The following is a 15,054-nucleotide window of genomic DNA, read 5'->3' as shown; positions in this document are numbered from 1 at the left end:
ATTTTACAGGTAAGCTGTTATAAAAATCCTATTTCTCGTACATCATGGGACACAGAGACTCAGTAATTACTGATGGGATGTCCCAGAGCAATGCTATCTGAGGGGAGGGAAACCACACAACATAGGGTGTAATCAGACCTGAGGACCCTGTACCGCTGCCTGCAGCACACTACGCCCAAAGGCGATATCCTCAGACCTTCTCACATCCACCTGATAAAATTTGGTGAATGTATGAACTGATGACCAGGTTGCGGCCTTGCAGATTTGAGCCATGGAGGCCTGGTGATGCACTGCCCACAAAGCACTAATAGCCCTAGTGGAGTGTGCCTTGATTTGAAAAGGTGGAATCTTTTGCTTCAAACCATAAGCTTGAACAATTATTTGTCAAATCCATTTAGCAATGGTAGATTTCAACGCTGCCTGTCCTCTCTTAGGACCCTCGGGCAATACGAACAAAACATCAGTTTTGCGAACCTGAGCAGTCGCTTCCAGATAGGCTTTGACTGCTCTCATTACATCCAAAGAATGTAGTGACTTCTCTTCCATAGAGCAGGGATTTGGAAAAAAGGAAGGCAGAACAATATCTTGGTTTAAATGAAAACCTGAGACCAGCTTCGGTAGAAAACTAGGATGAGGATGTAACACCACTCTATCCTTGTGCATTATCAGATACGGCTCTTTACAAGAGAGGGCCCTAATTCTGATACTCTTCTGGCAGAAGAAATGGTCACCACAAAAATGAATTTCCTTGTCAACAAAACTAAGGGAATTTGATGTATTGGTTCAAAAGGCTGCTTCTGTAAAGCTGACAGAACCAAATTCAGATCCCAGGGGTTCAGAGGCGCCTTAACTGGAGGATTAAGGCATGTTATCCCTTGTACCAAAGAATGAGAAGCAAGTGGACGTTGAAACAGAACCGATAAGGCCGAGACTTGGCCCTTGATGGTACTCAAGACCAGTTTCATCTCTAACCCATTTTGCAGAAATTCGAGGATTCTGCTTATGACATATTTTCTGGGGTGCCAACCCCTGGATTCACATCAGGAGACATATGCTTTCCAGACTCTGTGATAAATCATTCTGGAAGCTGGCTTTTTCTTGCATTAATCAAGGTAGAGATCACAGGGCCAGAAAGCCCACGATTCTTCAGAATGTGGGTTTCAATAGCCAAACCGTTACATTTAGCATTTGTAAGGTAGGATGGAATACTGGTCCCTGGGATAGCAGGTCTGGACGGGACGGTAAGGTCCAAGGAGAGCTTACCACCATCTTCACTATTTCTGCATACCAAGCTCTTCTGGGCCATGCTGGGGCCAACAGAAGCACCAACTTCTTTTCCTGCCTGATCCTGCAAAGAAGTCGTGGCAGTAGCAGAATAGGAGGGAACGCATAAATCAGAGAGAACTGATGACATGGAGTAACCAACATATCTGTCCCGCATGCAAGAGGATCCCTCGTTCTTGACACAAAGTTGTTGATCTTGTTGTTGAACCTGGATGCAAAGAGATCTACATCCGGAACCCCCATCTCTGGCATATGGCCAAGAAGACATCGGGGTGAAGAGACCATTCCCCTGGGACTAACTGCTGGCGGCTCAAGTAGTCCGTCTGCCAGTTCTCTACCCCCGGAATGAAGATTTCTGATATGAATGGCACATGTCTTTCTGCCCAGATTAAGATCTGGTTTACTTCTCCCTGAGCTGCAGGACTCTTGGTGCCCCCTTGTTGATTGATATAAGCCACTGCTGTGGCATTGTCGGACTGGATCCTGAGAGGGCAACCCTGCAACCTGAGTGCCCAGGCTTTTAGGGCTAGATACGCTGCACGAATCACCAGAATGTTGCTGGGTAAGGCCCTCTCGGCCTTGGACCATCTCCCTTGGACAGTCAACTGTTCCAGGACTGCCCCCCAACCCGAAAGACTGTTGGTACCACTGTCCACGTAACTGGTAAAAAGGATTTTCCTTTAAGCAGATTTTTGGGTATCAACCACCAGCTGAGGCTTTGATGCGTTGTAGGAGACAGATGCATCGGAAAATCGAAAGCCTGAACCTTCTTGTTCCAGGCCGACAGGATACTGTTTTGCAGCAGCCTCGAATTAAGCTGAGCATAGGGAACTGCTTTGAATGAAGACCATCTTCCCCAACAACCTCATACAAAGACGAATAGAAGGACCCTTCTTTGCCCTGACTACCTGAATCAGTTCTTTTATAGCACTGATCTTTGCTTGGGGTAGGAATACCCTCTGCTGGGCTGTATCTATGACCAGACCCAAATACTCTAGTCTTCTTACTGGTTTTAAAGAAGACTTCTCTAAGTTGAGGACCCAACCTAGGTATTCCAGGTAGTTGATTGTGGTGACCAAATTTTGGTCCAGGCGGGCTACTGACCGGTCTATCAAGAGCAAATCATTTAGGTATGTTATTATTGTTATACCTTGGGCCTTTAATCTGGCCAGAGAAGGGGCCAAGATTTTTGTAAACACCCGAGGTACAGTAGCTAGCCCGAAAGGCAGAGCTACAAACTGAAAGTGGCGTTTTTCTACTTCGAAGCACAGGAATTTTAGATGAGCAGGGAAAATAGGTACATGCAGGTACACATCCTTGATGTCTATTGAAGCCATAAGTTCTCCTCCTTGCAGGATGGAGACTACCGATTGGATCGATTCCATGCGAAAGGACAGTATCTTTAGAATTCAGTTTAGATCTTTGAGATCTAGAATGGGTCTGACATCTCTGTTTGGCTTTGGTACCATGAAAAGGTTTGAATAAAACCCCATTCCCTGCTCTTGCATGGGAACTACATGATACCTTTTTGCGACAATAGTCGCTCCAACGCTAGAAGGAGAGACTTCTTTTTCTCTGGGTCTCTGGGTACATTTTGTCTGAGGAAACGAGGAGAAGGGAATTATCAGAATTCTAGTTTGTAACCTAGAGTTATTGTGGAGACCACCCATTTGTCCCGAAATTCCTCCTGCCAGAGCCCTGAGAACTTTAGTAGTCTCCCCCCACTCGAACAAGCGGGGGCGCCCCTTTATAAGGAGGTCTTAGCGTTTTGTCTTGAAGACCTTCTCCCCCAGGACTTCTTTTGTCCCTGGGGTTGACTCTGAGTTTTAACCTTTGAGCCTGACGGAGGAGGCCGTCATGATTGCCTGGAGGCAGATGACCCTGGCACTTGAGAAAGCGCCCGTTTAAAGGAGGGACGTTTACTCCTTTTCTTGACTAAAGAAAAACAGAGCGAGGACAGAGACAGACAAAATTAGCACCACATCCCTAAATTTAGATACACAAACAGAAAAGGAGAAGAAGTGGGTTCTTTAACTGACTCAGGTACGGGTAACTTAAATGTGGAGCGGACCAATCCAGCAAGAATTTGCACCAACATCTTCTCATCCTTAGAAGCTGAAGAGGGCCCTTCTCCACTAGATTCCTCAGAAGTGGAATCATCAGTCTCCTCCCGATCCTCTGAGGGGGATTCCTCTCCTTTATCCCAGAGTTCCTCACTCTGAGGGTCCTGGGTGACAGAGAGGGACCTAGCGTGTTTTCTTCCACTGAGTGAAGACGCGATTAAGGCCACTAATCTTTATGCTAAACCGTTTATGGTTGAGGAAAAAACCTCCTGTGTAATGTATACAGGGGCTGAAGTGCCAGAAGCAGCTGCAGACCCTGACCCCTGCAGGGGGGGGGAAGATGCTGCAGAGGGGGGTCCTCAGAGCCTGACGGGGACCCCTTTGAGCCCCTATTCTTCGGGGTACTTGTACCTCTTCTACCCATAGTGCAAAGCAACAAAAGGTAGAGGTACCACAAAAAAATGCACTGACTGCTGAGCACTGTAGTTCAGTAAATGCTGCCTGGGAATGCCTGTGTCCTCCACACTCACATGCGCCTGTCAGCTCTGTGTCCCTCCATAGGCTGTGTGCACCTGAAAAAGAGTGCACTTTAAAGCCTGTGTAGCCTAGTGCTCCACCCCCCCTTCCTCTAACACTTCCACCACCCTGCTAGTTTTTTAGAAAACTAGTGTTTCCCACGCGAGCAGAGGCTCTAACCCTCCTGACAAGCATGGAGGGGAGGCTGGGGCAGAGAAGAGGGAAGGGCCGGTGGACGTGAAGCCGCTGTAATGGCGGAGGTGAACAGCGGTGGACAGCGGCGGGTGGTGAGGTATGCTACCGCTCTCTGCCCAGGCCTGTCTCAGTCCCCTAATCCATGGAGGGAGTGTGTGAGTGTGCGCTTATGTGCGCTTATGTGCGCGTTGACGCGCACACGTGCACGGTGTTTGGCGCCAATCGGCCTATTTAGGTCTGCCGCATACTCCATTCAAGTGCTGCCTGATCATCAGCTCCCCCGGTTCCTGCTCCATTGCCGTTATCTGCATTTCTGTGTCTCTGATCTCCTGACGACCCGGCTTGCTGTTGGACACCCCTGATCTCTGCCTGCTCCTGACCTCGGCCTGTTCTGACCTCACTCGTGCCTGTTCCTATTGTACCGTTGCTGCCCGCCTGTTGCCGAATCCTGCCTGTTCCCAGACCCGCCTGCTCAGCCCATGCTCCGCACCCAATTGCCTGTGTTCCAGCCTACTCCCCTGCTGCTTCGGGATTTCTCATACATCCAGCTCCTGGGCCCTCTTCATAGGCTCTCATACCACTCCGCACTCCCAGCCACCTGTCTACTCTACCAGGGGTTGTAAGTCGGACACGTACAGGAGACCACCCTCTGCCCAAGCGGACTCACTGGTCTGGTAAGTGGAAGTCTGACAAGGAGTCTCATACATACACAGACCTGTTGACTATATATGTAGTAGCAAAGGTGATGTGCATCAATGTGTGATGTGGTAACCCATATCAACCAATCAGATAGCAGTTGACATGTCAAATCGCATGCCAAATCAGCGGCAATGGCAGCGTCCGCATCAGTGCGATGCCGCATTTGCGGCGCCACACTGATTTCCAAAAGTAGTTCCTGTACTACTTTTGGCGATTTTGGGGTGCAATTTCCATTGATAGCTGTGCAGAAACACACACAGATGTCTCTGAAATCGCCCTCGAAGTTGGGACTGAAATGCGGGACTGAAATTGTGCGAGTTCAGCTGAACTCGCACGATTTCATTCCCACAGTCAGTGTGAACTTAAAGTGTAAAGTGTAATTAAAGGGAAAGCTTTTCATTTTGTTTTGCAAATAGCAGGGAAGGGTAAGAATCTCTGTTAGGTTTTTATTGCTGCCTGAGTTACCATCAAAGAAAGTAATTTGATATCAGGACAGAAAAGGAAAATTAAAAATGTAGAATTCTTACCAGAAGAGAAATAGAGGGGCATACTTGTTTTGGCAACAATAATCTAAGATGGTATCGCCCTCACTTTGTGGAGATTTCCACTAAAGTCTCTCCAATGGGACATAGAAGGCAAAAACTGATGTTTTTTTTTTTTTTTTCCATTAAACATGTTTTGTTTATTGAACATTATTGCAGAGAGTACAATCACAGTGGCAAACACCGAACAATCAAAAGGTGTTGCGTCATAACCATAACAGTAAATAAAGAAACATTTCTCCGTTGCAGTAAACAGTATGGAGCACAGCCAAGCAAAGTCATAGCACAGACATGTCATTTACTTCAACATTACATCAAAGTTCCTAATTACACGTGGCAGCCTCTTGCAACCATCTATCCCAAATTTTATTGTATTTAGCTGGGCATCCCCTATTTTTATATATGAATTTTTTATATGGGAGCGTGAAATTAACTTCCCGTTTCCAGTCCTCCACCCTGGGCGGAAGTGGTCTCATCCACTGTCTAGCTATCACTTTTCGAGCAGAAAACAAGGTTTCCTGCAGAAAAGTTTTGGTAAATTTATCCAATACTTCGGGAAATATCCCTAGGAGACAGGGTTTGGGGTCGAGGGTGAGCCCATAACGTCATGTAGAAATGATACTACTTGTTTCCAAAGTTCCTGCAGTTTGGGGCAAGACCAGATAAGGTGGAAGAATGTCCCAGTCTCAACAGTACATATCGGGCAGAACACAGATTGATTCGTATTATATTTGGCGGTCCTAAGGGGGGTGAGGTATGCTCTGTGCACTATGTAAATTTGAGAAAGCCTGTCTTGGAGCCTAGGGGACACCAGCTTGCACGTCTCCAGAGCCTCCTCCCATTCCTCGTCTGTCAGCTCACCTACATCACCCTCCCAGCGGGACTTTAGAGCATATGCCAGTCTCGCCGAGATGGGGGCCGCAAGCATACCATAGAAGCACGAGATAAGCTTTTTGGGATCAGTATCCTTCACTATGGCGACAATAGGGTTGGGAGCAGGCTGAGGCAATGACTGCGGAAATTGTGCCCTAAGTGCATGCTGAACCTGGAGGTACTGAAATAGCATAGTGTTTGGAATACCAAATTCCTCCTGCAGCGTCTGGAACGTTTTAATAGTGCCATGGTGAATCAGGTGATGCATGTAGTATATTCCCCTCGATACCCATAACTGAACACTCTGGATCTTTTGAAGTTCTGGCAATTGTTTGTTATGCCAAAGTTGTGTATAGTCATTTGGTGACATAACATTCAATTTAGTGGATGCCAGATCCCAAATCCTTCTGTAGTGAAAAAGCATGGAGTGTTTACCTGGCTCTAGTGTAGAGCTCCCAACCCCCGTCGAGACAGCAGCTATCGGATCATCTGCAATTTGTGCCCAGGTGGGGCAGAGAAGGGTAAGAAACCGTTGTTTATCAGTCTTGTCCACATGAAAAAGTTGAGACAGTTGTGAGGCAACATAGTAGTGATTTAGATCTGGAAGAGCCATGCCCCCCATATCAGTCGGGCTTTTCAAAGCCTGCCAAGCAAGCTTGTGCCTATTATTCCCCCATACAAAGGGCCTAAGAAGACTTTCAAGGGATTTAAAATATTTTAGCGGTAAGTATACCGGGGCGTGCCACAACACATACAGTATTTTAGGTAATAAAACCATTTTAATAAGATTAACGCGCCCCCAAACCCCAAGGGGGAGACGAGACCAGGCTTGAATCTTGGTGCGCACTAGGGAGAATAAAGGTTCTATATTCAGTGCAATATAATCTGCCGGAGTCCTAGAGATATATACACCCAGATACTTAATCATTCCCACTCGCTGAAGAGGCAGACTGGCCTGAGATTCTGACTGTGGAAAACTGTCAATAGGTAAGATTTGGGATTTTTCCCAGTTTATACGAAGACCGGAAAAGCTACCAAACCACTCTATCATGTGCAGGGCCTTTGCGAGGGAAGGGCCAGAGTCTGCCAAGTATAGCAGCGTGTCATCAGCGTATTGACTGATTTTCTCCGTTAGTTGACCCACCGTCAGTCCCCTGATCTCAGGGTCTGTACGGATCGACACCGCTAAAGGTTCTGCAGCCAAGGCATAAAGTAGTGGGGACAGTGGGCACCCCTGCCTGGTACCCCTACTGAGGTCAAACGCCCGGGAGGACCACCCATTTGCCACCACCCTGGCCATTGGGTGATGATACAGTAGCTTCACCCACCGAATAAAGTTAGGGCCAAAGCCGTATCCTTCGAGACACCTCCACAGATACCCCCATTCCACAGAGTCAAATGCCTTAGCCCTGTCAAGTGACACCACCACCCGCTCACCCACCGCCTCATGTGTTGCCTGTAGATTAATATAGAGCCTGCGTAGATTGAACGACGTATTCCGACCCGGCATAAAGCCCGCTTGATCAGCCTGAATCAGGGTAAGGATCACTCCGTTCAATCGAGTAGCAAGTAGCTTAGCTAAAATCTTAATATCTACCTGTAATAGGGAGATTGGGCGGTAGGATTCTGGGAAACCTCGATCTTTTCCAGGCTTGGGTATCAAAACTATCGTTGCCTCCCTCATGGATGGAGGCAGTGTCAGTGTATCAAAAAGACTCCCGTAGAGGGCGAGAAGCCGAGGCGCCAGTATTTCTTGGTAACGGGAATAAAATTCAATGGGAAGACCATCTGACCCCGGTGACTTGGATCTTGCAAATTCCGCAATAGCACACACTATTTCATCGGTGGTCAGGGGAGCCTCCAAAGCCTGCACCTGTTCCTCAGTGACTTGGGGGAGGGAAACCTGAGCTAGAAAGCTGTCCATCGGAGTGGTGTCGTCGGATACTGTAGTGGTGTATAAGTCCGCAAAAAAGTCCCGAAATCTAGCTGCTACCTCAGAAGGGTCCGTGATCATTGTATCTCCTTGGCCACGCAAAGAGATAACAATCGGGGGTCTGTCTTCCTTATGCACTAAGTATGCTAGCAACTTACCAGCTCTTTCCCCGGATTCAAAATATTTTTGTTTGGTAAAAAAAAGTTTCTGTCGAGCCTTGTCATGGTGCAGTTGGGAAACCACTCTCGACTGTAGTCTAAGTGCATCGGCGTTTGCCGTAGACGGGTCGTTTATGTAGGTGTGTTCCATGGAGCTCAAATCCGCCTCAGCCTCAGTAAAGGCAGTAGCCGAATCAGCCTTGAGCCTATTAATGTGGGTAGTCAGTACCGAACGAGCATGTAGTTTAAATGCATCCCACACGGCCGGATCCGAGGCCGTGTGGTCATTGTCCTCAAAAAATCTTATCCACTCCGCCTCAATAGTGCCATCTTCGGGTAATAATGTCAGCCAGAACGGATTTAACCGCCACGCCTGTGGAGGCCTACCCAGGGGTACGTCAAGCACTACAGAGTAGGGGCTGTGGTCCGAAAGCAGTCTGGGGCAAAACAATACTTCCCTGAGTCTGGGAGTGAGTTGTTGAGATATTAATATAAAGTCAATACGTGATAGAGAACCATGTGTGGGTGAGAAGCATGAATACTCTTTCTTTTGAGGGAATTTGTGTCTCCAAGTGTCCACAAGATGAATGGTGGCTAGGAGCCTGGACAGCCTAGTGGTCCCAGCCCGCCCCACCATCAACTCGGGGGGTTTGAGCCTATCCAGGGAAGGATTAAGCGTAGTGTTGAAATCCCCCAGCCAGATGACAGGAACCGCCGGGTGTCTGGACATAAAAGACAGTCCCTCAACAACCAACGCCATGTTAAATGGAGGGGGGATATAAAAGGCTATAATAAGGTAGGGTTCCCCATACAATTTAGCATGTAGAAAAACAAACCTGCCCTGCGGGTCAGTAAGAACTTCGCAAAGTTCAAATTGGACAGACTTAGCTACAAGTACCGAAACCCCCCTCGAGTGAGACGTGTAGGTGGAATGAAATGCCCACCCAATCCAAGGGCGCTTAAGGGCCATCTGCAGTCCACCCTCCACATGTGTCTCAACCAACACCATCACCTCCGCCCTTTGCTTTTTGAGGAACGTGAAGGCTGCCGCGCGCTTAATTTTATCACGCAGGCCCCTCACGTTCCAGGTAAGAAATCGTATAGATGCCATATAGAGTCATATACAGTAATGAGTGCATTCAGCTTTCCCCCTAACCGCCCTCCTGTAAGCGCACCCCAATACAATTGTGCTTGATCGAGCCCAAACAGGGACTGCATAGTCAGTAGTTGTAAAAAACATTCGGCAAAAGCAACACATAGTCCAATTACGTACTCCAGCTTGTTCATAGTAATCTTCTGCATGTAAACCCAAACCAATCCACCCCCCTCCCCCCACCCTACCCTGCACCTACCCCAACTTGTGCGGGTATATTCCCTCAAAAACCAAACATGCCTTGCTGGAAAAACCAGTTTCATTGAATTAGAAAGAAAACCTAGAACAATAAATCTGAAAAAGGGTCGTAGCCACCGGTACCAGAAGGCCAGGTAAAGTAGAGCACCCTGCATAACAGCACACAGCGGTGACCCGTGTAGAGAGGCAAAAGTGTCAGTTGCTGTCCAGTCCCAGTGACCAACTCCCCCATGGCAATAAGAAGTCCCAGCAGACAATAGAGCAGTTCTCCGCTGCACCATGCAATTAGTCCGTAGGACTAACATGTCTCCCCTTGCTCCGGGAGAAAAAAGAAGGAAAAAAACAAAATTGTTGAAATAAAACTAACAGGCATGTATTGCAGAAAAAGTCCCTCAATAGGGACACGAAGAAAAAAAGGAAAAAATTTGTTCCATGAACGTTGACACCATCAGCAGGCGTAGAAGTTCTTCCCCTATCAGTCCCAGAATCGGAAAGTCCAGCATATCTCAAAGTAGAAAGGGCATAAAAGTATCGGACGCCACAGATGCAAGCATCCTAGCGATGCTGGAGCAGGATAAAGAGATCAGGTAACATGCCATATTTCCAGGACACCAGGGGAAAAGTAAAAAGGTTTTTAGCTCACCCGTCCCACAGGTTCTCAGACAGCTCTATCCTGAGGCGCTCTGCGTTCCAACCATGCTATGACCTCCCTGGGTTGTTCAAAGAAGAGTGCCCTGTCCCCTGCCTCCACCCTGAGGCGCGCTGGGAATAGCATAGAGTATTTCACTTGTTGTGCACGTAGCAATCTTTTGGCCTCCAGGAAACTCTGTCGGCGTTTCTGGACGTCCGCAGAAAAATCAGGAAAGATTGCAACTTTAATATTGCCTACAGGGATGTTACCCTTTTCCCGAGCCATGCGCAGGGCAGCATCTCTATCCTTATAGTTCAGGAGCTTTGCAATGAAGGTGCGCGGAGGTGCACCTTGAGGTGGAGGCCTGGCAGGCATACGATGCGCGCGTTCAACCGCCAGCATGGGGGAAAAAGACTCTCGGCCATAGGTAGTTGTCAGCAAGTGTTCCAGAAAAGTTGTGGGGTCTTTACCTTCAGCCCCTTCCGGAAGACCAATCAATCGGATGTTGCATCTGCGTATGCGATTTTCCATTTCGTCCTGCTTAGCAAGCAGGAGGTCTATTTGTTTCTGCATGTGGTCAGCATAATTTTGCAGTGGTGGGAGAGCGTCCTCCACATTGCTAATGCGGGTCTCAGTTTCCCTCACCCGGTCACGCAGCTTCTGAAAGTCCTGCCTTATTAAAGAGATGTCCATTTGCACTTCTTCAATTTGGGATGTAAGGGACGTGCGGCACAATGTAATGGCTTCAAGAAGCCTGTCCGTGTCTCCCGCTGCACGCGGCCCTCCCGTCTCCTCTGCGCCGCCATTTTCCTCCCCCTCCTCACTCACATGTCGGCGGTATTGAGACAGCCGCGCTGCCACCGATCGCTGGGATTTCGAGGGAGACATGTTCACCGGGATGAAGGGAAGCCTTCCAGACGTGGTCAGGTAAGTATTTGTGCTGTGGTGTCACAGGATCAGCGTGGGAGACAGGATTACTCGACGGAGCTCCGGAGACACACGTCCTACTCCATGCAAGGTCAGGCCACGCCCCCAAAAACTGATGGGTTTTAACCATGCCCTACATGAAAAAAAAAATAGAATTTTTTTTTGTTTTAAGTACATTAAAGCGGACCTGTACTAAGAAGTATGGATGGATGGTGATTCCTTCAGAATGTCAGTCTTTATTCTATCAATAAATCTTCAATCAGTTTCAACCAGTTTAAAGTAATTAACATCACAGCACTGTGCAGACCAGGTATCGTTGAACATATTCACAATGAAAGGGCTTAAACACAGAGCAATACATGGAAAAAATGTGGCAGGCTGCATATTATTGCAGAGCAATGAACAGTACACTATGGGGTTGATTTGTGTGCACAATTCTGAAGCACAAAGTTCCCTGCATGCTCAGGATCAAGCAGAAGAGCCGCACTGGCTATTGAACTTAAATTTTCTTGGGTCGTTGTACATCACTGCGTTCTTGACTTTTTGAATTTCTGACAACATTGTGTGACCGTGTGTATGCAAGGCAAGTTTGAGCCAACATCCGTCTGAAAAAATCCCATGGATTTTGTTGTCGGAATGTCCATTAGAGTGCAAAAATTACTCAAAGGACCAAGGCAACATTCTGCCAACATTTTCTATTGAAAAAAATGAAACAATCCAACTGATAGCATTAGTTTTTTTTTTTTATATAAATAATTTTACTTTTTGAAGGTGGTTGAAATTGCTTTAATAATACCTTGTGTATGGCAAGTATAAAACGTAGGTAGAGCTGTGAGATGATGATCAACCAATCTGATTTCAGTTTGATTTGGCAAATGTTTTAAATTTTTGTCAACACTTACAGGTGGGATAAATAGAAATAATAGAAATCAATAGGATTGGGGTACCTTGCCTGATCACTAATATTTCCCCTGAGATAATCTGGCAGTGTGTCCATATGAACCTCTGTCCTTCCCTGCTTCATGGCAAATTCTTGTTCTGGCTTGGTGACTCAGTATTGAACCCATCATATTAGCATGATAGGCAGGTAACTAGCATTTCCAGAAGGAGAGTTCAGCAGTGGGAACCTCCATGATTCCCTCAGTAGGGTTTCCTACAAGCTCCATTTAGCTGTGTGCATTAATGATACTACTATGTGGTGGCCTTTAATGTTTGTTGTTTGAAAACTACATTAAGTAAGATGGAATTCCTCTTTAATATATTCCACAAGGATAGGTCAGTGGAGAAATTATATTATTCTCATAATAGCTATACCATCGGCAATTATTTTTAAAAATAAATTTAAAATTATTGTGAAATGTATTTTCAGACACACAGGTTGGAATCACAAATATTACTGAAACTTCCTTAACTGACAGTACGACATCTAAGGACACAAGATCACCACCTGCCATTTTAACCTCCACAAAGACCCCAGCATCTAGCACTTCAAGTGATTTTAAAAGAACAACACAAGGTATTATTAGTGTATCTACTACAGCATCTTCTACTCAAACACGTTCTTCATCGCAGCCTAGTAGCAGTTCTCTGGAAGTCAACACCTCACCATTATTTTTCCCCATTACAGCTAACACATCATTTTCCACATTATCACCTGCTCTTTCTGGAATGACAGAATCTTTAGTATCAGAGTCCATATTCACAAGCACTGCAACTTCAGAAAACAGCAAGAAACCCGGGCAAGCAATAACAGGTATGGTGGTAAATTCAATTTTTCCCCACCATTACCATACACTTTTGTTTTTTACTTTGCTCAAGACCCCACAATTCTACTTAAAATATATTTAGATTAACTGTAAGTTCAGATTAATTGAAGATACATTGGCCCCAGTCTTTACACAAGGCAACTGCCCTTGGTGCCTTCCTTTAGTTGAGCCAAATACCTAACCTATGAATCTGACTTACTAAATTTGAAAAATGTTTATTATACAATACAGATGTTATTAAACAAATATTATATTTGTTAAATGTACCACACTAGTATTGCTAGTATAGATTAAAAAAGCATACCATGTAAACTCAATGGCTGCACTGGCATATTTGTAATATTTTTCCTTAAATGTCTCCTAGTCAGTTACTTCGTTGTCAGCCTGTCCCTGAAATTCTCAGATGTGGTGATTGATGCAGATGAGGTTGCCTCCTTCGTGAAAAGCATGGTGAGACATGGAAATGTTCTTGAAAAACCAAGATACTGACTGCTCTGTTTACAACCATTCATAAATATCACAAAACAGAGCATTTTCCAGAAAGGTTGATATAGTTGCTGGCATAAGTGCACTTTGACTGGCTACTAACATTTAATTAGCACTGTTTTAATAAGATTGTAAACTATATATATTTGTCACAAATAGTCCCAAGGTAATTTTTACTCTGATGCATATTGAGGCCAGTACCTAGATCAACAAGTGTGGGAAAAATGCTGCAGTGCACAGGGCAATAAGTGAGTATTGTAACTATAATAAAACAATGTATACCCGGAGAGCAAAGGAAATATATAGAAATTGTAATACATAGATAATATAAAACAATTTATAAAATTCGGGCGATATAAACCCAATGGTCAAGGTACAAAACTGTGATTGCCTTTACATGTTTCACCTTGGAGCTTTTGTAGGACCTTGTTATTTAATATTTACCACCTTTCAAAATGATCTTGGTTCCAATTGATCCTCTAGACCCATCAAGAGGTTTAATGGGGAACGTCTGTGCCAAAAAAGAGAAAGGAGAAATGGCAATTGCCCTATAGTTTAGCAAATCGATCGATCAATATTTAAATTCTTTTCTGGATGCACATTTCCTCTGGTGCCAGTAGATTTTCGGGGTCAATTTTATGCCATCTGAGGACTCACCTCTTTCAGTTTGACACCTCTTTAACCAGCGAAGATTGAAAAATTATTTTCAATCTATCACAAGGGATTAACAATGGCTGTGGCCATTTACCCTGTCACTAGTGAGGCTCTTAACCTGTCTAAATGGGTTAATTCCTTCCAGAAAGAAATGGTGAAACATGTAGAGGCAATTACACTTTTGTACCTTGACCACTGGGTTGATATGGCCCAAATTTTATAAATTGTTTTATATTAAATATGTAATACAATTTCTATAGTATAGTTACATAGTATACACGCCGCATCTGTAAGTAATCATTCTACAATTGATTAAGGAATATATTTAATAAAATATTTGCTTGGCAACTCACCCACTGAATAATCATTCAAAAGATTCCACCAAAGATTTGTCAAGATTTGCCCATGTTTAATTAAAAAATATGTACCGTATATACTCGAGTATAAGCCGAGATTTTCAGCCTCTTTTTTGAGGCTGAAAGTGCCCCCCTCGGCTTATACTCGAGTCATCGCTGTCTGCCCGCTCGATCAGCGTGTCGAGCAGACAGACAGCGGCCATTCTATAGTTCAAAAGCCGCGCCTCCGGCTCCGCCTTCGCCTGTGATAGGCGGAACACTGAATTTCCCAGCAGCCTGTGTTCCGCCTATCACGGACATCGTATCATCCTCGTACTACGGACGAGGATGATACGATGTACGTGATAGGCGGAACACAGGCTGCTGGGAAATTCAGTGTTCCGCCTATCACAGGCGAAGGCGGCGGCGCAGCTTTTGAATTTTACAATGGCCGTCGAGGCGCCGACGAACGAAGAGGGCACGGGACGGAGGCAAGGCAAGGCACGGCACGGGACGGGACGGGACGGGACGGAGGCAAGGCACGGCGGCGAGGCACGGAGGCAAGGAGGCTCGGCACGGGACGGAGGCTCGGGACAAAGGCTCGGGACACAGGTAGGCTGGACACACACACACACACACAC

General features: G+C 45.9%; 1 protein-coding gene across 1 annotated transcript in view; it reads left to right on the top strand.

Moving 5' to 3' along the window:
• ADGRG4 (adhesion G protein-coupled receptor G4) overlaps positions 1-15,054 on the top strand; it is a 215,969-nt gene that overhangs the window by 106,590 nt on the left and 94,325 nt on the right. Inside the window, exons 6-8 of the mRNA XM_077490427.1 lie at positions 12,542-12,688; positions 12,800-12,925; positions 13,303-13,388. Coding sequence (XP_077346553.1) covers positions 12,542-12,688; positions 12,800-12,925; positions 13,303-13,388 — 359 coding nt within the window. The remainder of the gene's footprint in view (positions 1-12,541; positions 12,689-12,799; positions 12,926-13,302; positions 13,389-15,054) is intronic.

The sequence above is a fragment of the Lithobates pipiens genome, unplaced genomic scaffold (genome assembly GCF_037356315.1).
Source record: "Lithobates pipiens isolate NorthernLeopardFrog02 unplaced genomic scaffold, aLitPip1_a1.2 Scaffold_1, whole genome shotgun sequence".
Classification (NCBI taxonomy): Eukaryota; Metazoa; Chordata; class Amphibia; order Anura; family Ranidae; genus Lithobates; species Lithobates pipiens.
This window is presented reverse-complemented; position numbering and strand designations above follow the sequence as displayed.